Source organism: Panthera tigris, chromosome B4 (genome assembly GCF_018350195.1).
Source record: "Panthera tigris isolate Pti1 chromosome B4, P.tigris_Pti1_mat1.1, whole genome shotgun sequence".
NCBI lineage: Eukaryota > Metazoa > Chordata > Mammalia > Carnivora > Felidae > Panthera > Panthera tigris.
The window spans coordinates 69237859-69264727 of NC_056666.1; the positions used below are offsets into that span (position 1 = coordinate 69237859).

General features: G+C 39.6%; 2 protein-coding genes and 1 long non-coding RNA gene across 21 annotated transcripts in view; 1 reads left to right on the forward strand and 2 right to left on the reverse strand.

Annotated features, from left to right (window-relative positions):
* Window positions 1-26869, forward strand: part of PPHLN1 (periphilin 1) — a 246928-nt gene that overhangs the window by 215978 nt on the left and 4081 nt on the right. For 11 of the 18 annotated variants that reach the window (XM_042992119.1, XM_042992123.1, XM_042992125.1 and 8 more), the window contains one exon: window positions 4990-6058. In XM_042992119.1, coding sequence (XP_042848053.1) covers window positions 4990-5184 — 195 coding nt within the window. In that variant the 3' untranslated portion in view covers window positions 5185-6058. Of the gene's footprint in view, window positions 1-4989; window positions 6059-7544; window positions 8375-10466; window positions 10613-16682; window positions 16769-19645; window positions 20267-21111; window positions 21663-26869 lie in introns of those variants that run through there. The other 7 variants (XR_006219897.1, XR_006219900.1, XR_006219896.1 and 4 more) reach the window with 6 other exon arrangements.
* On the reverse strand, window positions 8654-10457 carry LOC122240335. The gene is made up of 3 exons (XR_006219904.1): window positions 10259-10457; window positions 9970-10054; window positions 8654-8921 (listed from the first exon to the last, which is right to left on the reverse strand). It is a non-coding gene; the product is annotated as an uncharacterized LOC122240335 (long non-coding RNA).
* Window positions 12386-26869, reverse strand: part of PRICKLE1 (prickle planar cell polarity protein 1) — a 114094-nt gene continuing 99610 nt past the window's right edge. For both annotated transcript variants that reach the window (XM_042992111.1, XM_015541399.2), the window contains exons 2-8: window positions 25828-26013; window positions 24127-24240; window positions 23345-23482; window positions 22570-22773; window positions 21095-21281; window positions 19340-20200; window positions 12386-17492 (exon numbers count right to left, since the gene is read on the reverse strand). In XM_042992111.1, the coding sequence (XP_042848045.1) occupies window positions 16630-17492; window positions 19340-20200; window positions 21095-21281; window positions 22570-22773; window positions 23345-23482; window positions 24127-24240; window positions 25828-25959 (2499 nt within the window). In that variant the 5' untranslated portion in view covers window positions 25960-26013 and the 3' untranslated portion in view covers window positions 12386-16629. The remainder of the gene's footprint in view (window positions 17493-19339; window positions 20201-21094; window positions 21282-22569; window positions 22774-23344; window positions 23483-24126; window positions 24241-25827; window positions 26014-26869) is intronic.

Here is a 26869-nt window from a genome sequence, read left to right on the forward strand (position 1 = left end):
TTTATACTTTGTGTGTGTACATGTGTTTGCATGTGCTGTTTTTAATTGCAAATTTAAATAGTTCATTGCTGGTATGTAGGAAAGCAGTAGACTTTTGTATGTAAACTTTGAATCTCGTGACCTTGCTATAAGCACTTAGTAGTTCCAATAGGTTTTTTGTCAGTTTGGGGACCTTATAGACAATCATATCATCTGTGAATGCAGTTTTATTTCTCTTTCTCTTGGTATACTTTTCATTTCCTTTTCTTGTCTTATTACATTAACTAGGATTTCCAGTACAATGTTGAATAGGAATGATAAAAGGGGACATCCTTGTCTTGTTCCTTATTAAAGAAAGCATTTACTTTTTTACTTTGTAATGTTAGCTTTAGGGTTTTGTAGATTTTCTTTATTAAGTTTTATAGATATTTATTTATTTATTTATTTATTTATTTATTTATTTATTTATTTATTTATTTTAGTTTGCAAAGATTTTTTGTCACAAATGAATTTGCAATGGATTTTGTCAAATGCCTTTTCTGCATGTATTCTGATCCTGTGATTTTTCTTTTCTAGTTTATTGATGTGATGGATTGCATTAATTGATTTTCAGATATTGAACAAGTCTTACATGCCTGTAATAAATTTCATTTGGTTGTGGTGCATAATTATTTCTATATATTCTTGGATTTGCTAATATCGTATTAAGGATTTTTTTTTCCTTTGTGTCTATGTTCTTGAGAGACTGGTTTGTAATTCTCCTTTGTTGTAATGTCTTTGTCTGGTTTTGGTTGGTAGAGAATTGGTATCATTTCTTCTGTAAGTGTTTAGTAGAATTCACCAGTGAAACCATCTCATCCTAGTGCTTTCTGTTTTGTAATGTTAATTGCTGATTAAATTTTTTTATAGATGTAAGCTTGTTTGAATTATCTGTATCTCCTTGTTTGAGTTTTGGTAGACTATGTCTTTCAAGAGATTGGTCCATTTCATCTAAGTTAACAAATTAGTGGGCATAGAGTTATTCATAATATTCCTTGATTATCCTTTTAATGTCCAGGAGATCAATCTGTAGTGATGACTCCTGTTTCAATTTTGATATTAATTAGTTCTGTCTTTTGTTTTTTTCTTGGTTAGCCTGACTGGAGATTTATCAATTTGATTTTTTCCAAGAACCAGCTTTTGGTTTCATTCAATTTTCTATTGTTTTCACCTTCATGGATTTCTGCTAGAACAGAAGTTGGAATTTTTATTCTCTTTGCTTAATTCCCTCTTCTTTTTTTAGTTTCCTAGCTTAGATTATTACTTTTGTATCTTTCATCTTTTCTAAATGTATTTAATGCTATAAATTTCGAAGTACTGTTTTTGCTGCATCTCACAAATTTTGATAAGTTGTATTTTCATTGAGTTCAAAATATGTTATAATTTCTCTTGAGACTTCTTTGATCCATGTGATTTTAGAAGTATGTTGTTTAATCTCCAGATGTTTGGGGATTTTCTAGCTACTTTCTCTTTATTTCTAATTTAATTTTATTGTGATCTGAAAGCATACTTGGTATGATTTCTCTTCTTTAAGATCTGTTAAGGTATGTTTTATGGCCCAGAATCCTGGTGAATGTTTCATGTAAGCTTGAGAAGAATGTGTAATGTATAAAATGGGTTTCACCAGGAGCAAATCAAGGTATCTGCAGGGCTGCACTTCCTCTGGAGTCTCTAGGGGAGACTCTATTTCTTTGCTGGTAAAGACCAGTAAGTTGCTAGAGGCTGCTTGCATTCCTGGACTGATAGCTCCTTCTCCCATCTTTAAAATGCATCACTCAACCTTTGTTTATGTGGTAACATTTCCTCCCTTTCTCTGATTCTTCTTCATTCCTTTTTAAAGGACTCCAAGTGATTACATTTTGCACACCTGGACAATCCAGGATAATCTCCCTATCCAAAAGTTGTAACATAATCCTATCTGCAAAAGTATCCTCCTGTGGCTGGCTAGTGGCTACTGTGTTAGATAGCACAACTCTGTAATTTTTACCATTCCACCAAAGTGCTCTTAGAGAACTTGAATGCAAATGATAAAGATGGTTTGTCTGAAATGAAAATTCTCCTAACACTTTATATTGACTTAATTTTTGGTTTCTCTCTTTGTGGACACAAAGGTAAGGACTAAATGATATACATTTTAGGGAGTTTTATGTCATTATGAGCAATTACAGATAGAACAAACTTGCTAGATACTATCCTTCCAGTCATTGGACAGCATAGTTAATAGTAAAAAGCCTTGATAGTTTTATTTTGTCATATTCCTTTACTCCTAGGAATACGTTGTAAGAATCTAACTATTATCACAGGCCACTATAATAAAGTACTGTGAGAAACCGCATTTGGGTAGTGTTTTCATCACCCTGGCAAATTTAACTGCATTTCTATGTAGTTTATGTAAACCCCACCCATACTTTAACCTGCTTCCCATTTCAGTGAGGTTCAATCAGGGGAAAAAGCAACAACAAAAAAATCTTCCTGTGTGGCCTGTAGATATCAGATTTGAAGATTATTAATGCATTTCCAGCTAGGGACCATAAGCAAACAAACTCTCCTGCAGATAACTACACCCTTCCTGTTCGGGATTGAGTTTACTGTGGAACAGATTTCGGAAATAGGTTTCTGACAGTTGTGAATTTTATTTATAAAAAGTTGGAGGGTGAGGCTCTTCCTTTAACAAAAAACTAATTATTTCCTGTCCAATGTCCAACCAGTACATTTTAAATAGTCTTTTAGAAAATTTCCCCTTTCATAGAGAATTATGTTGCTTTGGGCAGTTCTGGTTGTTTTCGTCAGCTAACATACAAAAATTTGCCTGTTTCAATGAATAATTCAAAAAGGACTTACAATTAAAAAAGAAAATAGTCTTTAAATGCTTGTATTATCTTGTCTCCAGAGTGACAGTAGTTTACAGTTTAAATAAATGCATAAACACATTTTAATGTGTTTTTATCTTTGATATGCAAATGTGTAGCATATTTATGTTCAGTAAATATACTAAACGAAGAGTTACAGTTTAGGTAAAGTGGATTTACATTAAAGAATCTGCAGGTTAATTCACAGTGTAACATTATCCTCATCTACTACATCTGTTATAAAGAAGCCTGTAAAATTTAGGCCACCCACAAAGTGGTCTGCTGAGGCCTGTGGTTGATGTTAGAATGCTGTTATTATGTGGGCTGACTGGTTTGGTAAGGAATTTACCTCCACTAAGACTGAAACATCATGGTTCTGACTTTCCCCCATGGGGACTGCATTGGCTTGACTTCGGTACTATGTGTTTGTTAAACCAGCCAGAGTGCTCTATTGCCTTGCCATCACATATAGTATCATGTGAATGGTGTACTGTTCTCTCAGTTGGTTTGTTAGAGTCGTAATATCAATTCCGGGCCACATAAACCTTAGGATAAACTGGAATAAATGGTTGTTTAGATAGCTGAATTAAATTTAATGGCTACTATGAGTATATTTCATCACTATTTAGAAAAACATGTGTGTTGGGGGGCTGTTCTGTGTTCATTGAAGAACTTATTCTTTTAATTTCCTTGGGGCTTGTGGAATGGTTTTAAGAGCAAGGAAATGAATTTAGTATAATCCAGCAACCTAGTATTAAGTCAGAATTAAATATTCTTCTTTAAATAGCTATTTTTAAGGGGAAAAATATTTCAGACATTTAAAATATAACAGCAACTACCACAACAACTAGTAGTGATCATTGGAGGAATAAAAACTCATAAGCCAAATGTCTCAAATCACTTCTTTCTAAAGTTTTTCAAAATGAAAAAAAAAAATCCTTTTGCAGAGAATAAACATGTTATATTGATTGTTTTTGTTAAATTTAGAAAAATTAAAATTCATGTAACAGTTCTTTTAAATCAGATAATTTGTATTTCACTTAGTTTTCATGGATACTTAATTGTAATTTTCTTTAAATACATGAATTACATAGTATGGAAAATAGAAAAGAAATCTAAATTGCGTTTTGTGACTACAAATTAAGGAAATGATATTTACTGGGGAGAATACTTAGCAATTTTTGGACAAGGAAAAATATCTCATTGTCACTGAAAAGGATTATATGTACATACTGAAGTAAAAAATACATATTGAGGTAGAAAATTTATATGCATGTATACACATGTGTATATATGTGTGTGTTTATATATACATACACATGTATACACATGCATGAACTTGTGTGTTTAACATTGTTTTGATCTTAACTCTGCCTTGGTGACTTTAACTGTGGTTAAATAGAATTTGCAAAGGTGTTTTTGTTTTTGTTTTTGTTTTTTTACTTTTCATAAAGTTTATTTTGAGAGAGAGAGAGAGAATGGGGGAGGGGCAGAGAGGGCGTGGGTGGGGGACAGAGGATCCAAAGTGGGCTTTGTGCTTCCAGCAGAGAGGCCAGTGTGGAGCTCCAACTCACCAACAGTGAAATCATGACCTGAGCTGAAGTTGGACGTTTAACCAACTGAGCCACCCTGGCACCCTGAAAAGTTTTTTCAAATAGATACTTTTCGTCTTTTGTTTTTTGTTTGTTGTTTCGTCTTTTTGTTTGTTTGTTGTTTGTTGTTGAATTTGTCATCTGGTCATGATTCAAACAAATAATCCAAAGTTAGGGCTCAGAAACTTTTTTCTTCCAAACAAGCAAATGAGTGAAGCCATGAATGTGCCTTACCTAGCAAGCCTTTGTTCTTTGATGTCCTTTTAGTGTACTGCCTGATGCTGACAAATGCCATGCCTAACTTCTATAGTCAGTGACGTGGTATATCAATGTTTTTCTACTCATTATCTGCAAATCTCAGAAGTTTACATAGCATCTGACAGTAGTGACTACTCAAGGGTGAGGGAGGTTCAATTGTATTGTGTCTCCCTTTTTGAATTTAGCATCGTAATTCTGCAAACTGCATTAGCTCAATGTTGGGCTAATTATTTTTACTTTTAGCTAACCACAATGTATTTTCACCTTTCTAGGTTTACCGACAAGACTGTGAAACTTTCGGGATGGTTGTGAAAATGCTGATTGAAAAAGATCCTTCATTAGAAAAGTCTATACAGTTTGCATTGAGACAGAATTTACATGAAATAGGTGAGAGGTGTGTTGAGGAACTCAAACATTTCATTGCAGAGTATGACACCTCTAGTCAAGATTTTGGAGAGCCTTTTTAGAAGATTGCTCAGGCAAAAAAAATGTTTCTAGATTTTTTTTTTTTTTGGATTCTGTAAATCCTTAATATATAGAATTTTTGTGATGAAGAGAAATACTTTATGATAGTCGACCACATTTCCGATATCAAATAAACATCTAAAATAGTTTAAGATATTTTAATTAGAATTTTTTAAATCCACATGTAGAGCCTCCTAATCCATACCTTTTATCCCCCTAAAATGATGGGTCAGTTAATTTTTCAAGCTTTGAAAAAGCAGTGTTGGAGAACAGCTCATGTTCTGTAGTCTTCAGTATGCGATCATTTGTTTTGGTCACATAGTATATAATTTATAGGGTAGAGATCGTTCCACTTAAACATTAATAGTCTTTTTGCATTTCATAGTCAGTGATACCATGTGAAAATGTTAGAATTCTGAGTTGTGATTTTATTGACTTGTTGCTTGCTTGTTTTAGGCTTTGTAACTTTTAATATGTTCAAGTATACTATCCAAATAAACTGAATACTCCAGTATTTTACAGAATATTTGCTTTAAGATTAATTCCCATTATGATAAAATAGAGCACTTAAATCTTAAAAAGACCTCATAGTAAAATCCTGTTTTCTAAGTAAATCAACTCAATGTCTTCTATTAAAATAATCCTGAAACTCCTGACCAGTCTCACAGATGTCTGAGTCTTAAACAATATCATATATAAAGCTAAGAGAAGGGGCAATTTGAGATGAAAGATGAGAGCTATTTTCAAGTTGAGATTTCTTTAAAAACTTCTAATTGAGAGGCATTCACTTTCCAATGTCCCCTCTGTAAAGAGAGCTTTCATACTATTTTTACTTTCTGATTTTATACTCTAATAAACTTTTGCCTGCTGCTCTAAATAAATAAATAAATACTTATCATTGAAATAGAAAAATTTCGAATATGATGAAGTAGTGGAATTTCATTTTTTTCCCAGGCCCATATTTCCCATCTCAAGAAAAGTTCATTGATAACATATCCACGATCAAACCATTTACAGATTCCTTTGTTAATCACATTATGCTTTTATTTATATCTGTTTGTAGTTGTAACAAGATCTTTGTTGTGTTGCCCTTTTTTAGGGATCGTTAGCCCTCATAAGTGTTCTTTAAAGAAACAAAGCAGAGTAGGCAGTAAGCCCAGCACAACTACCCCTCACCAAACAGTCTATGTAAACATTTCTCCATGAGTGAGCCATCCAAATCACGGGTTACTTAAAAATCTAACTGGGACCATTAGGATATTCCACTCATTTCCTGATCACTTCCAGCTGCCCAGTGGCATTTAGCCAAAATATGTATTTCTGTGGCATTAGGAAACCTTAAAATCATGCTTGTTATTACTACCCAGTTTCATTATCCTCCCATCCCTCTTTCCATTTCCATTCTCTTCTCACTTGAATTCTGGCATTATCTTTAGTGGCTTACATTGATATTATCTAAAGAGCTACCCCAGAGTAGATAAAAATTACATTAAAAATGGAATCAGCAGTACAAATAATTTTGGTGGATCCTATATGGGTGCCTCAAAATATGTATTGTCCCATTCCACAAATGTAAAAACTAATTGAACATAATTATTTTTCTTAAGTTTCTTATATGAGACTGCCTTGAACTCTTACTTTTGCCATTTAAATGTACATAAGCTGAAACTAAACCCCACATATCACCTCTGGTATTCTTTCCTAATTACGAACAGTGATTTTGTTACCACTTTAGAAAGAAAAGACTAAGAAAGTACTGATGTTGGTTCTCCCCTACCCCCATGTTTTTCTTTTCCTTAAATATTCTAAGTCCAGGATTCAATTCCTTTAGTCAAGATGTTTCATGTTTAAAAATAAAAGTTAAGAAACTACCATCAAGGCAAATGAGTTGTTCATTCTGTTGAAATTCATTAAACTAGAAATTCATTAAGCTAGAGGTTTTGCTTACAGATGCATTTAATTGTAGGTTCAACAGATAATTTCTTCTTCTCTCCTTTCCCCAAATTATATTCAACATTTAAAGCTCTTTATAGCTTGCCATCAGCATTATTCTGGTAGGCTTGTCAGTGTTAATTCTGTTTGTTTTTGACAGCTTTTTAAAGTCCAGTTTTAGGATAGTTGAATTCAGATGTGTACGAGAGTGTGTATTTTACAAAATGTTCTTGATTAATTTGTTTGTAAAGTATCCATTGTTTTTGAGTATGCCCAGCTGATATGATAAAATTTTCATTGTCTTACCATAAAGCCTTGATGATCAACAGGGAGAAAGCAGATAGTGTGAAGCTTTTTGTGAATTTTAAAAGTGCAAAATAAAGCAACCAGGTTTAAATAATTGGATTGTCTTTTTTTTTCTCTTTAACAGGCTTAAAGTATTTTCCTGAAATGTAGATTTTTATTACTCCCTACTGCAAGATTACTCAATGTTCAGTTCACCCACTCAGCAGCAGGATGGAAGAATTGAGAAATTATTAACTTTGGTGACTTAAGGAGTGTTGATATCTGAGCAAGCAATTAAATGAGATAAGATTGAACACACAGAAGTGCTCAGTAATTGTGTAATTATGAATCTGCGTTTCAGGGAATTGTAGGATTAAAATCTTAACCTTTTTATGGAACCTCTGGAGGAACCGTGTCTTTGGGACCTGGTTCCTAGCACAGTTTGGAATGTTGTAGTTACTTGTATTCCTTGACACTTCACAAAAGAAGTGACATTTGACCATAGGTCTTGGAGAAATAGGACTTATTCAGGTAGAAAAGGGGAAGTAATAGAAGTCTAGGAAGAGGAGAATGGTACAGGGAAAGATGGAAGCCTGTATGACTGAAGCCGGTTGGGAAAGATGTTAGGGGACAAATTTAGGAAAAGATTGGTTAACAGAAAGAATGATTTTGAATGTTTTTAGCTTTATCCTTTTTCTTCTACTCATTCAAGAATGACATTTGAAAATACTGTCTTTGAAGATATTACCTTTGTATTTATTCTTGCCCAAAACACTAATTTCCCACAGCCTCTCAGCCGCTTACCAACTCTGAGCCAGTTTATAGATCCAGAACACCTTGAAGAAAGGGCAGGCCAGCTCCCCTTCAGAAAGGATTCTGCTTGCACCCAGACATTGCATAGTGGTTTCAGCTTCATTTCAGAGTTTCCTGCAAGGGATTCTAAACTCCAAAGAAGGCTCTGACAATTCTTTGGTGACAACTTTGGAGACTGTATTCAGTGTCGAGGGCATCCAGCCACCCAGGTGGCTTGACAGCTATAATGCTGCTCAGGTTGGCACATTCTGCTTGCCAGATGAGGGTTTGTGGGTTATGCATAGTACGTTTACCATCTCCTTCCTGCCTTTTCTCTTGAGAGCACTGATGTTCAATTCAGTGAAAAAGGTGGGGGAGTGGGAGGAGGAAGGAAGACTAGTAATAGTAACTAAGGCGGTTAGCAGAATCTTTTCTCCCCCTTTTCATGTAATGGAGTTGAAATTGAGTCACATGACTGCTAATTAGGATTTTATTTGCTGTGTTCCCCCTTGCAGTTAGGTGTAATCAAGTGACTGAGTCCATTCCTATGGAATTTGAGTGGAAGTACCTCTTCTTCTGGGCTGGGACCCTTAGGACAGTGGATGTGCTCCTTTGTAGTCTCTCTTTATTCCTTCCCAAAGTAGTAGCAATAGCAACTCAGCCTTGATTTGCTGCAGAGCCACAAGATGGAAGGAACTTGGATCCCTACATGACCACATGGAGTACTGAACTGTTGGGTGAAAGAGGAATAAACTTCTTCACTGTTTAAGCCACATTATTGTTTTTTTGTTAGCAGCTTACCTTTGGTTCAAATTAATGCAAATGGTATTTCAGAGTTAGCTTCACTGAAGTTGGTTCTCAGCAGGCTGTACAAGTCCTGCCTTTCCATTGTAATAATTGATCTTGGGGTAATGGGGACTGAGTATATAAAAGGCTTTGCCAAGGGGCACCTGGCTGGCTCAGTCTGTGAGGCATCTGACTCTGGATCTTGGGGTTGTGAGTTTGAGCCTCACATTGGGTATGCAATTAAAAATTAAACATGATACAATGAAAAATACAATGAAAAAAAAAGGCCAGTCCACTGAGTTAATTCCAAGTTGTATTTAAAATCTCACTTGATGACAAATATCAATAAAGCCTGATGCACATTTGTATAGCGGTAGAGACAGCCCGATAATATATAGCACATTGTTTTTTGAGCTCTGTTCCACAGACTAATAGTGTGCTAATGTTAGACCATTATCACTGAAATTATATAAGGCTTAAAGTTTTTTTTCATTTTTTTGTGTGTGAATGAAAATGTAGAAGTTTACTGAAATATAAACATTTGAGAACATATCAAATAGGAAAAAACCACAACATACACAGACACTTGCTGCAAGAGGACGTGTGAGGTATGTAACCACCGCCTAGGCTACCCATGTGTTAGCACATTTTTCCTGGTTGGAATCCATGTAAGGTGGGAAGGGGACAGAGCTGCCCTGGCTGACTGGCCATACAGCCTGCAGGTCTGCACCTTCAGTGAAAGCCCCTTTTGGCCCAGTTCCTGGGGGCACCTGCTGGCACCCCTACTCTTGGGTAGAAAGGCGGAGACCCTGCTGTTTTCCTTGAGGGTAGGGAGGGTTCACTGTGTGGGTAAGGCTGGACAAGCTGCCTGGGGAAAGGGAGAGGATCCAGTGACCAGAAAGTGTGCTGTCCCTTCATCCTCCAAGTGGGAAGAGTCCATCCTTTGTGATCAAACCCCTGAGAAAGACACACTGGCCAAATGTCTGCAGTACCTTTAAGTGAGTCCAGCACGGCCAACTGGGTTCCTCTCTGTCACCAGATCCCAGGTGCCCTCCTCTGCCAACAGCCTGTGCTTGCCTGGTGGGGAAGGCGGAGAAGGCTTCTGAGGCCGAAAAGGGTCAGCCCCCAGTGGATGAGAAAGTGTGTGTGCATTGTGTGTTGTGGGGGGCCACGGGAGGGGAGAGAAAATGCAGTCCAGCAGAGTGTGTGTGCATTGTGTGTTGTGATGGGGGGGGCCATGGGAGGGGAGAGAAAACGCAGTCCAGCAGAGCTGTAGCTTACCAGGCCGAGGTATCTGTTCTGTGCTAGCTTTTAATTTCCTCCCCTTTCCTTTCCTTTTCTGCATTAGCAGTTTGAGGGCTCCCACCGGCATGGCCTCCCACCACCACAGCCTGATGACACCCTCGTGGTGGTGGTCTGTGAACACTGCAGGGCATACTCATTTGAGAGGTGAGCCTTGTGTAAGAATCACATTTTCTTTATGACATAGGAGCAGCCTGCTCCCCCTGCTGAGGGTCCAAGAGGAGAGACGGAGCTCCCTCATCTCCTATCCCCTGGAGTGGCTTGACCTCTTCAAGGCCCATGGCCTCCATGGCCCGTCCCTGTCCTGAAGTGGGGAGACCTGCCCGCACCTTGGTAAGCTGGCTTGGTAAGCTAAGGGTATGGGACTAGCCCTGCTTTGGCAGAAATTTCCTATTCTTTTAAACTTTGTATTCGACTTCTTTAGAGTAGAATATAGCGTACCATATTGGATGTCGGTTAAAATATATCTCAGGTTTAATATATCAAATACTTCATAGGATTCTGAGAAGCACCATAGTTTTCAGTTATTTCACTATCTGAATAAGGTTAGAACCACCCGTCTAGTGTTTTTTGATTTATACTTACACTTGCACATATAATAAGCCAGTGAAGATTTTATTCTCATTTTACAATCAAGGGCAGGAGAAGTTATAAGTTGCCCAAGGTCATATAGCTGGAAGTGGCAGAGTTGTATCCAAATCCTTCAACTCTGGAGTCTGTGTTCTTGGAAGAAATGAAAGGTTTGGTGTTCATTTGGAACTAGGTTAACATCCTGACTCTAGCACACACTGGCTGTTTGATGTATGTGCAGTTAATGTGTAATGTAATGAGTGAGACAGAAAAATAACTTTTTAAAAAACTTGAGAATATTCAAATCCTAGTTCAGTAGGTTTTTGGTTTCCATTTTATCCTCAGTTGCTACTACCTTCCATATTGGTTCCTATGACTTCTGTTTTGGAGCGATTTTGTAAAACCCACTTGAGATTCATCAGGGTAATTTTTATGAGGCAGTTAGCACGTAGGGTTAGAACACTCATGACTACAGTGCTGCCCAGGACTCAGCTCTTTGGTCGCTGTACCTGGGCCTATGGTAGAGTTTGAGAAGAGACATTTAAGTGGAAGGAACTTGGTAATTCAACTCACCCATTCTGGGAACCAAGATTAATTAAACATAATTAACACCTTTTCAGCTTTGCTTACAACATATTCAGAGATTCAAGAACAAGATTGCTACCAGTAGCAATCCTCTGCGATGTAGGGGGGGAAAAACCAAAACAAAACTTTAGGTAATTGGAGAGAAATAACATGAGGGAAGAAAATAGAAAATACTTGCCTTCAACATACTCTATGTAGTCTCCCAACTGTCTACTTGATGAAGACAAAGCCGGCTTTAAGTATAGGCACGGATAGGGAAGTAACCATCCTCAGACTTTTTCCTCATGATTTACTTTAACCCATGCCCACTGAGTCCCAAGCATTTAATTAATAGATTAACTGAAAAAAGCCCCAACCCTTTAAAAAGTTCCCTGCTCCCTCTTTGGAGAGATCCTTTCGGGAATCCTTGCCAGACACAAATGTTGGTAAATGAGAGAGTCAGAAAAGGGAAAAACACTTTATGCTACAAGACTTTTCTGACCTATAAATTCAGTTCAGTCTCCACAGAATACTGAAGCTGGAAGGAAACCCTTGAGGTGGCCTAGCACTCTCATTTTACAGAAGTAGAAACTGGGTCAGAGCACTTCACCTGCTGGAGTTAATGAGAGAGGTGTGTCTCCTAACCCAGATCTCCTGAATCCTGGCATCCAGTGGGCTCTGTACCACTCAGCAAGATAAGCTTGGTGATGGTTTGTATTAGATTAGGAACCATCTTTTCTGTTGTCAGTTGCTCGGTTCGTTTATCTAGAAACACGAAGACAAGTATTGGCATTTTTGAGAACTGTCTTCATATTCTTTATTATTTTTGTTAATGTTTATTTTTGAGACAGACAGACTGAGCAGGGGAGGGGACAGAGAGGGAGGGAGACACAGAACTCAAAGGAGGCTCCAGGCTCTAAGCTGTCAGCACAGAGCCTGATGCAGGGCTCCAGCTCATGAACTGTGAGATCATGACCTGAGCTGAAGTCAGAGGCTCAACCGACTGAGTCACCCAGGCTCCCCAACTGTATTAGAACTGGCTTCATATTCTTAAATGGTTGTTTGGAATCAAATGCTTTCAGAGAATGGGCTACAAGTTACGTCTAAAGTTGACATAACAGCACCTTGTGGACACACAGCAGTAAAGAGATGTGAATTTCCTTTGCCAAAAGAAAAGCTGAGGCTAAAATTGATCCCTAAAATGGGAATACTTCACCAACTAGCTGGTTCTGTTCAAAAATAAGGAATCAGCTCAAGTCCTGCGGCCAAGTCTATATATACCCAATGTTTTTGTTCCATACAGGCTTCCCAAACCATTTTGTGGAAGCTACGGTTAAACTTCATTCCCCTAGTGAAGTTTATGATTCTGTGACCTTGGAAAAATTTGAGCTCAGAAGTGCAAAATTCAGTTGCTCCTGTTCATTTATCCTTGGCCCAGTTTACCTGGGAACCTTCCCAATGTGTTAGCAGAAAATCCCTGTGACTGTGCACAAGCACACCTCCCGTTTTAGATCACTCCAAAGAATGGCTAGCAAATGGAACCAGGCAATTAACAACTTTCTCATTTGACTAAAAAGAATTTTTATCATAATTGTGTTACCAGCATTGAATTGGTAATGAGGCTCTTAGAATTTTATCTCAGTTTTTCTCCTTTGTGCATCAAAAAAGGTCACAAGTATTTCTGTAAATAGTAATTAGTTGTGCCTTTCCTCATTAGCTCTGAGGAATGGGGAATCACCTTCAGGCTGCAGAATAGAGAACCCATGCACTGGAGATTTGCCAATGGCAGGCTCACTTTGTTCAAAGTGTTTCAGAAATGTTTGAATTTGTCGCTAGCATTTAGAAGCCGGGAGATTTGGCAAATGTTTAAATTCCTGGTTTCTAAGAATGTGAAGGGAGGTCCAGCAACACTCGTTCTCCTTTCCATGGCAGTAGTCAAGTGTCCATTAGAAAAGAAGAGCTCAAGAAACCAAAGTATGCCCATGCTGTGTTAATAATACCTCTGCTAAAATCCTTGGGGCACTCCTGAAATTTATCCACACCAATACTTTCAGGACCCATCACCCAAGAACCAGCTGGGCAGGGACATGTGCCATCCCTGGAAATCTAGCAGCCTTGGGTGCCCGTTCCAGTTTTACTACTATTTTGAGAAGGCCCATGATTTGTATCTAAGAGGGCTAGACAGCAAGTGATACCTCCTTTTACTTCTGGTGCGTTTTATTTAACTCAGGAACTAGAAGGCAGAGCAAAAAGTATAGCAGATGCATACACAAAATGAATCTTCTTCTTTTAATCAGAGCCGAAAGGAGTCCCCATTGACATTTTACTCGGTGCCCCTTCGTGGGCTTTAAGCAAAATGTTCAATTTGCTCTGAAGTGAGGAAAATGCAACAGTTAAGGGTTCTGTCTCACAGGTGTAGAGATTAGAGACAGTGTTTTAACATTTGGTATTTATCTTGAGACCCACCTGACCAGATACTTTGCACTCTTGTTAACCAAATCTGTGAACACCTGTTGGCAACTATATGCTTCCTTTTCTTGCCTAATTCTTCACAGAACTGCAAGGCAGTTCTTTTCCTTCCTTTGTAGCTAGTTTTGTTTTTTGCCACTAACCAAGAGTTAAAAGCTTTAAAGGTTATGCATTTCCTTAAGCCTTTAGCAATCTACATGACCCTCTGTTGCCAGAAGCAAAAGGAACTAATCTTTTGAGAATGACTTGAAAACTACTGAGGACAGCGAGGTTCATACCTACATTTCTCCAGACTATGTATCAGTGTTTACTATTTATTATTCGTCTTTTCTAAACAACACATCACAGCATTCTTTTCTAAAAGGATGCCCACTGTGGCAGCTCAGGTTCTGAAAAGGTCTTCAAAAGCAAGAAATTTGCTAATTGTTTATGTGAGATTGTGATGGAACAAGCACCCTTGTACATTGTTAGTGTAAATGTTGATCAGGCAGATTTCTTTTGGAGGAAAAGAAATTATAAATGCGTCACTTCTGTCCCAGGAATTATGCTGCTCAGAATTTATGTGCATATATGCCAATGCAGGATAAGGTTATCCATGAGGAAATTCAAGTCCATGGTTAAGTCGATTATGGTGTATTATACCATCACTGAAAAGAATGAGGTAGACCTATTTGTGCTAATGTGGAAGTCCACACATAAAGTGAAAAAAGCAAATCTAAGCATGCATGTATAGTTTGCTACCATTTTTAAAAGAAACATTTACATAAATATGCTTTGAACATCTGAAGGACACTAGAAATGATTAATAGTGGTTACTTCTGGGGAGGGACCTGATGGACTGGAGATGAAGAGTGAAAAGAGATACGCCACTATCTTTTGAGTTAGTGTGTGTGTGTGTGTTTTGATTTTTGTTAGCATGTGCATGCATCTCCTTTTCACTGCTATGTTTTTTAAAATGAACCAGACCACGGAAATAATGATACACTTGTTGAGTAAGTGGCTCTCTCCCCAGTTGTGTGTTTCTGAAGGTTCTCTGTCCATCCCACGTACACAGCCCTGCCCTCTCCAGGGATGGGTGTAGGGGATGCTAGACTACTCGTTTATCTCTTGGATTCACATCCCCCTTCCCCAAGGCCTAACAGCTTTTCCCCGGTCCAGTAAACATGGACAGCTTTGCCTCTGGGCCTCAAGTTCTATTTCCCACTTACTAGTAGGAACAAGGGGATGTGCAGGAGTCAAATGGTGGCCTGTTAATGGTATAAGAATGGGCAATCATGCCTGAACAGGGGAGCTAAACAGAAGTTACCTGGATATGTTTGAAAATATCTGTGTTCAGAAAGGTAGTTCGTTATTTATTAATAAGCATTTATTAAATGCCTTCCTATAGGTCCAAGGTACCACTAGGACCTTACTTAGGACTGAAACGTATATGCAAGAATTGCACATAAAATATCAGCTCATTAGTTCAAATTCAAGATCATTGTTCCTTGAAACAGAACCTCATATAAACTTGAAGTAGTCAGTGGCACAGCATCCTCTAAAGATTTTAAAAGAAAAAGGCCAACAAGTTAGCTGGAAAGGAAAGGAATAGCCTCTCTTCAAATACTAAATCTACAAAGTCCTCTGCCTCTAAAGCAGATCCTTGTAGTTTTGGTCTCTTCCCAGGAAATAATCACCACTCTGTTGAAAATGGGAAAGGCACCCCCTACCATCCCCAAGGGGGGAAAAAAAACATTCACCCAAACAGCTTCTACTTGTTTTTACCATATATTCCAGGGATATGTATGGGGGTTTTTTTTGTTTGTTTTTACATTTATACAGTTTACATTGCTTGACCCATAAATAGCACTCGTAAGATTAATAGGGCCATAGTTTTAAAGAGTATTTACATAGCCCCACCATGCATACAGAGCCTTTTTAATATTGAAAAAAATCAAAAAATTTGAACTTTCCATCACTAGGCAATATAAATTTGGCCATCTAAGCTTATAAACCCTGACTAAAATACAAGCAATCATTTCATCCATAAATGCTGTTTCTGGTTCTCCAACAAATCTAGCACTGCAGTGTAACAAATGTCTTGCAATTCAGGGATATAAAAATAATCAGCTTTAAAATCTGAACTGTACAGTATGTACATTAATATTTGCACCGTTAAATTAGGAATACACTTAAGTCTATGAAATACTACATCATAAATAGCAACGTCTTTTTCAATCTGGAGCTGGAGCTAATACAATGCAGCGTTTACCTGGCTAACTGAAAGGGGAGGAGGTGGCCTCACACAATGGGATGCACAGTATTGGCTGGGTCAGCGTGACTACGTGCATGCCGCACAACAAGACAGACTGATCAGGACCTGGGCCAACCTGGTGTAGACAAAGGACACACACTATCACTTTACAAAGGTGGCGGGAGTTCTCCATTGTCTAAAATCAACACCCCCGTCCAATCACCTCCTGACAGTCTCTTGAGGATTCTCTTGAGGATTGGAGACCAAAACCGCTACATAGGGCTGTAATGCACCTGACAGGCACAAGATGTGGCATCAACCTGGCACCATCCAAGGAGGGCAAACTGGAGAAATCACACCTTCCAAAGGTTAATCTGACACTGTAAACAGCAGCAGGGGTCTCATTTACATGGGCAAAGCACTTCAAACTATTTTAGCAACTTTCCTATGAAGAAAAAAGATAGGATTCAAGATGGTTAATGGCAGTTTAAATATGATCCCCACAGCTACTAGGTTAAGAAATAATACAGTTTTTGCCCTTGTGTCCCTTTTTCTTCTTGGATTTAGTTGTCCTCTGACCAAACTGAGGAGTGGGGAGTGCAGAAGTTGGGCTCGAAAGGTCATCTGTATAGTAGGCGTATCTCTGTGGCCGGGGTTGAGGAATTGGTTGTCCAAGAAAATATCCTTCTTCTTCTGAGTCGGAGGAGGAGGAGGTGGAGGAGCACCAGGAATCATCGTCCTCACCGTAGAGTCCCAGAAACCTAGGCACTCCTGGGTTCTGCAGTGCGTAATCGGAGGTGGCATGGGCGTACTGTCCATACAGATCAGCATTCTGGATGTATGCTTGGATTTCCCGGACACTTTTATTCTGTATAAATTTCTCATAGTTATCGGGGGTGTAAAGCCGCAGTCTGTCCTTGGGAGAGTATTTTCTTTCTGTGACCAGATTCAGGGCATTGTCAGAACGGGACTTCCTACTTCTCCTGCGGCGATGGTGATGAGACCGGGATCCCCTCTCTTCAAAATGGTAGACCCGTCTTCGAGTCCTTTCACTCATCGGAGGCTGCCGGATTTCAATGTTGTCATAGTTTCCATTGTCAATGACGTCATCTGAAAACTTGACCTGCTGTGGTCTGGATTGAGACTTGGATCTTCTCAGTACTGGCAGATGTACTACTGGTTTCTCCTCAGGCATGATTTTTTCTGGACACAACTCTGAATTTAGACTCTTCAAGGACTCTGTGCTCCTGTGCAACATGGAAGAGTTCAAAGTCCCCATATTGCTCATTTTCTCACAATCTTCTGCCTCCATTTCCTCAAAGTTTTGCAGGGAATATAATGAGGGTCTCGGCTTGGTTTCTCCATCCACTGAAGCCCCTAGAAGAAAAACCAAGACAAAATGTGATCTTCTGACAATTACTACACACAAGCTACTGAAAGGAAGCATCTCAAAGAAAATTCTCCCAAGTGTCAGTGTTTGATTAACACCCACTAGGTAAAACCAACATGCACTTGAGAAGGTTTGACTTTTATCATCGATACAGGGGGCGTAGCCTCTTACAAGCCCAGCTCTTTTGTGGCCAGATGTTATAACACATGTCACGAGCAGCATTTTGAAACTTCTCCACATGTAGAACATGACACACAGAAGCTTCTGCTTCGTGATACATTAAAGCCAGACTACTTCACTTGAACATCTCTCTAATCAATCCCTTCCTTTGCATCCACATGGCCACAGTTATCATCCTTTTATACCTAGTTTACTGGTCAGCAAACCACAGCCCAAGGGCCACATTTGGCCCACAGCCTATTTGTGGATAAAGTTTCACTGGAACACAGCCACACCTATTCACTTACACATGGTCTATCATTGCTTTCTGCAGTGACAGAGTTGAATGGCTGCAACAGAGACTGTATAATCTAAAAAGTGCTATCTAGCCCTTTACAGGAGAAGTTTGCCAAGCCCTGACACCTAGATCATCATATCCAGTCTTCTTCCCCCTTTACCTCTGTAACATGTGCCACTCTCAGATTAATTTTACTTTAATAAAGCTCTTCTCAAAACAGATATTGCTCTCCTTTTTTAATAGGGCCCAGGCAAGTCGAAACAAGTAAATATAGCCCAGCAGACTGTAAGTGACTAGGGCATGGTACAGACTATTGTCACCTAGAGACTACATAAACTTCCTACTTTCTAGAGGGAGCCTGTTTCTCAGCCCATTATTGTCAAGGAATGTCAGCCCTAACACTTTGTGTACCCAATGAGGTCTGTTTTTGATACTAAGTGTTAAAACACAGAGCCCAGCAAACAGGATATGCTTAATTCAGTCCCACCCACATTCTTCAACTCCCCTTTATTGTTGGCCTGCCTCATCTTTGACAAGTCCAACAGAAACTAGGAGGGTAGCTAGCTGTCTTAATTCCTTCTTGCCAGGGTTATTTCTGGCACAGGGCAGCCAGTAAAGCCTTTCCTGCCTATATTACAGTAACATAACCTTTATGAAAGGACTGAATATTATCAGTTGGACTATGAAACTAGCCACAGCCTTTGCTAGCCACGGACCAGTAATATTTCTGTGTTCAAAGACTTAACGCAAATGTGAGATTCAGGAGGGGGTGGGTTCCAGACTCAGTCGTGCCTTTAAAAACCTATGTAAAGTTAGGCATTTAGCCTCTTGGTGATTTAAGTTTCCTCATGTGTAACACATACTAAGTAATACCCACTTGATACAGCTCAGGATCATTTTAAGGGTAAAATGTAGATAACTGATACGAATATGCTTTGAAAACATTAAAGTGAAATTATTTTTTAATCTGCATAAAAAACATTCAGCTATTTTTGAGCTATCTGTTGCCAGCGGGCAATTCAGAAAAATATAAAAGATGCCATGAGCTAATAAAGCACACATGCTGATTTTAGCATCTTGAAATTCCTACAGCAAATCTTAAGAGCACAGGATCTTTCAGACACAGATGCAGACTCCATTATCCACATAAATCAATTTCCTCCTCTTTAAAATAAGGATAATACCTATTCAAGAAGCTTCTATTAAACACGTATGCTCACGTTTATTTTGTTAGCGTTTGGCGTTTGATGTAAACTTCTTCCTTCCCTTGGTCTACAGTTTTTCGTAACATGGGCCCTACTGCTGAACTGTAGTTTGTAGAATAAATTTTTTAGTGGCTCTTTTTTCCAAAAACCCCATAATCCCTAGATTGCGTACCTGTGATATTAGATAAAGCCAAAGAATCCATAGAATCTCGAACACTTTGCTCTGGTTTCAAGTCTGACAAACACTCCAGGGAATCTTCATACCAGTGTGTTTGATCGTGATTATAGCCTGAAGCCCCATGGTCCAGATCCAATTCCTGGAGCCTTCTACTGCTTGCAGGGCCTGGGTGGCTGCCATAAGCAGAATCGCCTAGTCCATCTTGTGACTGTGCCCAATACATATCAGACTGGTATTTTTTACTTGCAAGGCTCTGGTTATTTTGCTTTAACTCGGTCTTATTTTTAACCATGTTATCAGATATCCAGTGCTCACTGGCTCGTATATCTAGCTCACTGGGCGGCTGCTGAAAGAGGCTTTTATCACCAAACTTGAGGAGGAGCTGCGTCATATAATCTTCATGCTCAGCCCATTCTTCAGGGTCTTCTGGGGTTTCGTGCTCCACTCTGCCTTTCCAAAATTCTTCATTGACGAAACCTCCCTGCCTGGCAAGACTCAGATCCTCCAATTTCCGAGAAAGGGTGTCATCAGCATTGCCTGATAGGCCAGGAAACTTGTAGTTCAGAGCAGGCGACAAAAGAAGAGACTGTCTACACTGATCTGCTGACCGACTGCTCTTGCCCATCCGGACACTTCTTCGAGAGTCTCTTGATCGAGCTGACTGAAATGCAGAGTCAGAAGAATCAGAGGCATGGACGTCTTCACCAAGGCTGCATGTTTTCGAGCAATAAATCTGACCTTGTTTGGGAAGGAAGGGACACCCCAACAAAGAAGCTTTACACTGGGCACAAGAAAAGCAGGCTTCTGTAGCATGCCAGTGCTGCCCATCATAGGTCATCTGTGCATGGTCGACACCTGTTTTGAAGAAGGACAGAGTAGGGGGTTACAGTTCAATCTTGAAATAAAGGAAGACAAAGACAAGAATGTTTGTATGGGGGAACTCTAAAAGGTGATGGAAATGTCTGTATCTTGAAAGGGCTGTGGGTCACACATGTACAGTTAATTGTCATTATTCACAAATCCCATATTTTTGAATTTGCCTACTTGGTAAAATGTATCTATACCCGCAGAATCAATACTTGCAGAGCTTTCAGGGTTATTTGCTGACAGGTGCAGAATGATGAAAAATCTGAGTCAACTGATGTGCCATGTTCCCAAGCTGAGGTCAAACAACCGACGCTCTGTCGTTTGTCTCTGCACTCATACTATAACAGCTGACAGAGCCATGGTCGATTTATTATCAAGTTTTCTTTGCATTTTTGGGCTTTGTGTTGATTCCGCTGTTTAAAAGGGCTCCCAAGCATAGTGCTGAAGTGCTGTATACTGTCCCTGAGCTCAAGAAGGCTGTGATGTGCCGTATAGAGCACGTAAGTGTGTTAGATCTAACAGCTTCATTCAGGCATGAGCTACAGTGCTCTTGGCTACGAGTTCAATATTAGTGAATCAGTATACACTAAATAAGGTGTGTTTAAACTAAGACATACATGAAACAAGATTATCTGTTGAGCAGTTCATGAAAATGTGACCAGAGCCTTGCAGGACCCCAACCCTGACTGTCCCCGAGGAGCAATGGTCCAGTAACTCAGGCGACTTTATAGAACACAACCATCGCAAATAATGACAGCTGACTACATATCCATTGTCAAAAGTCCTCAAACTAAAACATTTAAGATCTGTACATGTCCCTGTAAGTTCTATAAAACAAACCCACACAGAGACTGGACAATCATAGGCTGGCTACACACTTACCGATGTGCTCCCCACAGGTCTCACAGTACTCTGCATAGAGAGACTCAAAACAGCCGCAGCAGAATGGGCGGCCATCCTTCATGATGTATCTCTGTCCCCCCAGGACCGTTTCACACTCAAGGCAGCAGAAGTGTTTCATGTGCCAATGGCGACCCTCAGCTTCTGTGCACTCATCAGCAAAAATTATCTTTAAAAAGAAATGGGATGAAAAGATCATGATGAGCTCTTCTAGAGGCCAAGTAACTGCATGTTTTCTGGACAACTGACAGACACTGGCTCTTAAAGAAATCACTTAACTAGCTAACCTTGGTTCTTATAGCCTCAGGCTCACATCTTACTTGCTTTAGATATGAAATAAAAGCAGGAATTGAAAATGCTGAAAAAGAGAAACTCAGTGCTTGCTTAAACTTAAAACAAAAAACAGATTTTTACGTCGGAGATCATTCATTTGGTCACATTTTTGCTCTCCAGTCACACTTTGTTGGCATAATCTGGCAAAGAATACATTAACATTGAAATAATTTAGTAGTCTGTATTTTGATACTAAACTCATAAAAATGTCTGCAGAATCAGCAGTTATAGCTATCCAGATGCTGTGCTGTGTGAACAGCACGTGTAGATAATGTTTCATTTGACCTGGTGGTCATCTCCAGATTAAAGACTTTATTTTTTATAATTTTGGTTTCAAAGAAAATTCAAATTGCATATTATTGAAAAAAACTAAAAACATAAATGTATAAAAGTAAGCACTGAAAGTGAACTGTCACTGATTGAAGGAGACTGAGGAGATACAGAATAAATGCAATAAGGTACCCTGGATTCGATCTTGGAATAGAAAAGAGACACTAGCAGAAAAACTGGAAATCTAAATAAAGTCTGTAGTTAATGGTATTATGCCAATGTTAATTTCTTAGTTTTGATGCATATACCATGGCTAGGTAGGATGTTTAACAATAAGGGAAGCTGGGAAAGGGTCTACAGAACTCTCTGTCATCCCTTCAAGTCTTCCGTAAATCTAAAATTACTTTAAAATAAAAAGCTTAAAAAAAATTCCTTTCACACCACCATCCCTTCCCACATGCCCCAGGGGTAACCACTGTTAACTCAGTGTATGTCTTTCCATACTAGTTCTGAGTGTATACAGATATATACACAATCTTGACTTACTCTCCCTTTATTTAACAAAAAGAAGATTATCTACTACTTAATATTCTTGCAACTGGTTTTCTTCTCCCACAATCCATCAAGGACATCCTACTTGTCAATGCACAAACACACCTGCTGCCTTCTCTTTATTAGCTGCATATTATTCCATTATATGAATGTACAAGATTATCTTAAAAATATACAGACAGCAAAAGCAGGAGATATTTATATTTTGCTTAGATGTGAACAGTGGAATACTGGCTTACTAGAAGCTTATTTTTTCCAGTGTTAAGGGATAAACTTTTTTTTTTTTTTTTTTTTTTTTTTACCTCATCACATGCTGAACACCGTGGTTTGAGCAGTTCAGCATGGTGCCTGCCACAGTGAATTTTTCCATCCTGATAAAAATAGATGAGGTCGACCAGCAGCTCGTTGCACGTGTAGCAGACAAAACAGGAAGGGTGCCAGCACACTCCAGGGCCCGCACGAGAGGCAAACACTGCAATTTCACCTCCATTTATCTTCAACCCACACTAAAAACAAAAGGATTTGAAATTTAGATGATCCTTAAGAACTGGATGCTCAGCCTTTCCTACTTTACACTAAGTTCCATTTTGTCAAGAAAGCTTTTATTTGTGGCCCCTCCTGTTAGTGATTAAATAGCTCTTTAATGCTGGATTATTTCTGATTCTTAACTGGAATGAACATGCCTCAGATAACACTACCACACTAGACCGTTTCTAAGAATGGTTTCATCCAAGTCACATGAAGAGTCCTTTTCCTGAGCCAGCCTCCTATTGGATACATTTCCTACTCTGAGCCAGGAAGTGTCTGAACGTCTTCATTCTGTTTCTGCAGTTTTGAACAGTGGGTGTACCCCAGCACCCCTCTCCATGCCCAGATTTCACCTGATGTTTACACAAGGGCAGACTGACTCCCCCTGTCAGTTATAAACATTAATGTCCACTTAATAAAAAGCTAGGCTGCCTTTTATGTTTTGGAGGCTTTTAGGGCCCACACCTGTGCTAGCCCGGTCACCTACCCCCAACCATACTCCATCCACGTCACTACCACGAGCTACTATTCATCCTTGGACAGTGCTACCTGTTCGCACATGGCGTGCATCACTGCTCTGGACAAAAGTTTAATCGTTCCTCTTCCTAGTGCTTCTTTCTTCCTTTGAGCACTGAACACCTGCAATTCTTTCTTCTCCTCTTCACTCAGCGACTGGCAATACCGCACCTTCAGAGAGAAGAAAACAGAAGCACCACCCTGGAGCACCCAGTCTCCCTCACCAATTCAGTATTTCCAGGGTTAGAGTTTCGGCAAAGAGCAAGTTTAACTGGCCTGCCCCATAAATCCCCAATTTAAAAATGACACTGTACCTTTAAAATGACATCAAATCTGATAGCCTCTCCAACAAAAGGGAAATGCAATTTGAAGGATCTTTTTTTAAAAAAATAAGGAGTGTTTAAACTTTTATCAGAGATACTTAAAAAAACTGGAAGACATTAACCTTTCTACAAAAGGTTTAAACTTGTTAATTGCCACTTTCACTCTCCATTCTACAGGCACTCAACTGCAGGGCCAGCCCTAACTACCAGAAAGCACTGACTCTAGATGAAGGGGCAGGGAAATCTCAGGAATTTATAGGTTCCTGATAAGTGGTGGGTGGCTGCAAACACTATGAAAAACAACTTGTTAAGTTTATTGCACTGACACCCTTTTCTCTCTCAAAGAATGGAAAGCTGTATTCTCAAGGCAAATTTTAACTGAAGAAAGGCAAAAGAGCCCTGGCCAGTGAGGTGGTAGGGTTTATGAGAGGCAGCTCAATGTTTAGGGTGTATTTTTTTTTCTTTAAATTAGGCTGCTTCCTGTTATTTTACCTCATTATCATGTGGTGGCAACTGGTACAAGAGCTGTTTAATTCGATGTTTCTCTCCAGGGCTGTTAACATAAGGAACCTTTTCCTCTGGTAAGCAAGCAAAATAGAGCTGGATCTGGGTAAGAGATGAAAAACAAGGACATCAGCATACCGGAAGTGAACATCTTAGCTTACATTCCATCTTAGAAAGTTACCTTTCCCTTTAGGTACAGGGTTTGGCCTCTTGTAGCTAATGAGAAGACCAGCTGAGCCAACTCAGCAGAACTGCAAATCTTCAGATAGCTAGCATCCAGCTGCTAAATTGCTCTTCAGGAATGTAATTTGTAGTGACAATTAGGGGCATCATAAATTATGCACCATAAAATGTGCACACTTAATGCTACTATTCCTCAGCCTATCTCCCTAGGGTCAGCCAAGAAAGAATGCCGGGTGAGTGCTGCGTATGACCACACAGGCTGTGTGACACCGCCCAAAACCCAGACACTACACAAGCACACTCAATTTGCTCTCTGAATTTTACACGTCACAAAGACAAAAGCTGTTTTGTTAAACTGTGTAAACTCTCCCTTATCAGGTTCTCTCAAGCATCAGCTTTCTTTGCTTCCATGGGTGTTATTTTCTAAATACCCGGAGTCCGTTTCCCCACGGAAACTGGAGGGGGGCCATACTGAGCTGTACTGAGGTCACTTTGAAAGGAGAACTCCATTTCTGTTTGTTTTGTTTTTTTTTTTTTCCCTTCCCATGGTATTTCAAGGAATATCCCTTAATGCGTGTAGAGTACTTTGCAGTGCTGAGAATCAAGGTGGTTCAAGGGGAAAAGATCAGGGAACTAGGGGCTTGTCTGCTTCAGTTTATCTTTCTATCACATAAAACCTACCCAATCGTAAGCTGAAAGAAGGGGTTTTCTGCTAGTAAGTTTGCTTTCCTAACCAGTGTGCCAGCACACCACCCTCCCTCCCCATTGTGTCAGCCACAGAAGCTTTTACAGTTAGGAGTGCTTACTGAATACCAGTTCCATGTGCACCGGGTACTGTGCCAGGATGAGTAGGGAGCCCCTATCCTCAGAAAAGTCCCCCACCATGCAGGACACCCCCATAACTTAGGAGCAGCCATACACCCAGCTGGGACCTTTTATTTCAAACTATGGCTTCACCTGCATCTGTCACCAGCAATTTTTAGTAAGTTCATCATTATAAGGATATTGGGGAAATAAAACTCTGCATATACAATATTCTCATCTTAAAGTAACAATACAAACAAAGCATAAAATTATTATTATTATTATTTTTTTTTTTTTGCAATCCACTCTGGTGACAGATTCTTTTACGTGTCAGGTTATCAAAGGTCAAACGTCTAAGCAATAACACTTCAGGTGATTTCTTACAGCTCTGTACTTCTCATCTCTTCCAAAGCAAAACCATTGCTCAGAGCTGGCATGGAAATGTTCCTCTTTCCTTTCATTACCTTTCTATTGTTACTTGATGTCTTCAAAAAGTTTAAATTCCTCTCACTCTCTCCCAAGAGCGAAGAAATTAAGTATGCCCTTCAAAAGCAAAAATTTATACTACCCAGAGAGTAAGGACAAAGGAGGGTAGCATAGCGTGTCAGTAATGGTAGGAATGGTCTGTACATTTTTTAGCATTTCTCAAAAAAATCTGAAATGTTGTTGGTAAACAGAGCACATGGGGTGATGAGGTCCCACCTGCTCTGGCCGCAGGCCTGGGGGCACCCAGGCATACTCCTCCAGGGCACAGCCAGAGTCGTCGTCAGATGTGGAGCTCCTCTGGCACCCGAAGGCAAGCTTGCTCATTTTGGGCTCCATCTCCAAAGGCATACTATTGAAGTGAAAAGGCCGGTTTCTCAGTCACAGGACATCAAACAATGGCTGCTGTGGACAATATAGGGAAAAAACAAAGAAATTAAAACCTGAAGGCACTACTCTTGCCCTCCAGGAACTTGTATGGAATGCTGTTTACACACAGCTGGGCCTGGTTTTCTAGTAACTAGTTACCCGTTTCTAGTTACCAAGTTACCAGTGTCGCCACCCCCCAACCCCCAGGCCCACCAAAACTGCGCATCTAGAGTTACACAATTTGGAAGCAGCCCCCTTAACAACTTAGCATTTCAGAAGATGCCACCAAAACTAGCTTAGTTCCAGCTGCCTTTAACAAGCGCCTCTAACACGCTATTCGTTAGAAGGGTTCTCAAGAAACTGCTTTGTTGACTTTCTAACTTTCCCACAAATGAAATCCTGTGAAGTCCCAAGAGTGGAAGAAGTGTCAGAGATGGCACCGCCTCCTGCCCTGCCTGCTTTGTGCTCCCGAGACCCCACCCTGCTCCCGGGTCTCCTAATCCCAGCCATTTACTGCTGTCTGCACAGAGTGGGTCCACTGGCAGACTGCTCAGATTTCTGGTTTCTAACCAAGTTCTGAGAGACAGTAAACCTCATTTACTCCCTGACTAGAAATAGCAGTTGAATCCTTAATATAGCACATTCAATCCAAAAGCCTTTAGTATCAATGGGCCAAAGTCTGCCAGACAGTTCATTAATGAGTTCCTTCAACAAAAAGTAATTGAATCCAAGCACGAGGCTAAAATAAAATCCTGCTAGCTGACTATTAGTGTGGAATTGCATTACCAGCAGGCATTCATTGACAAGTCACACCTACTATGTGTGACAAGCTAGCAGCCAGCTACTGGGCAAAGTAAGATGTAAATCCAGTTCTGGATGAAAAGTCTTCCTC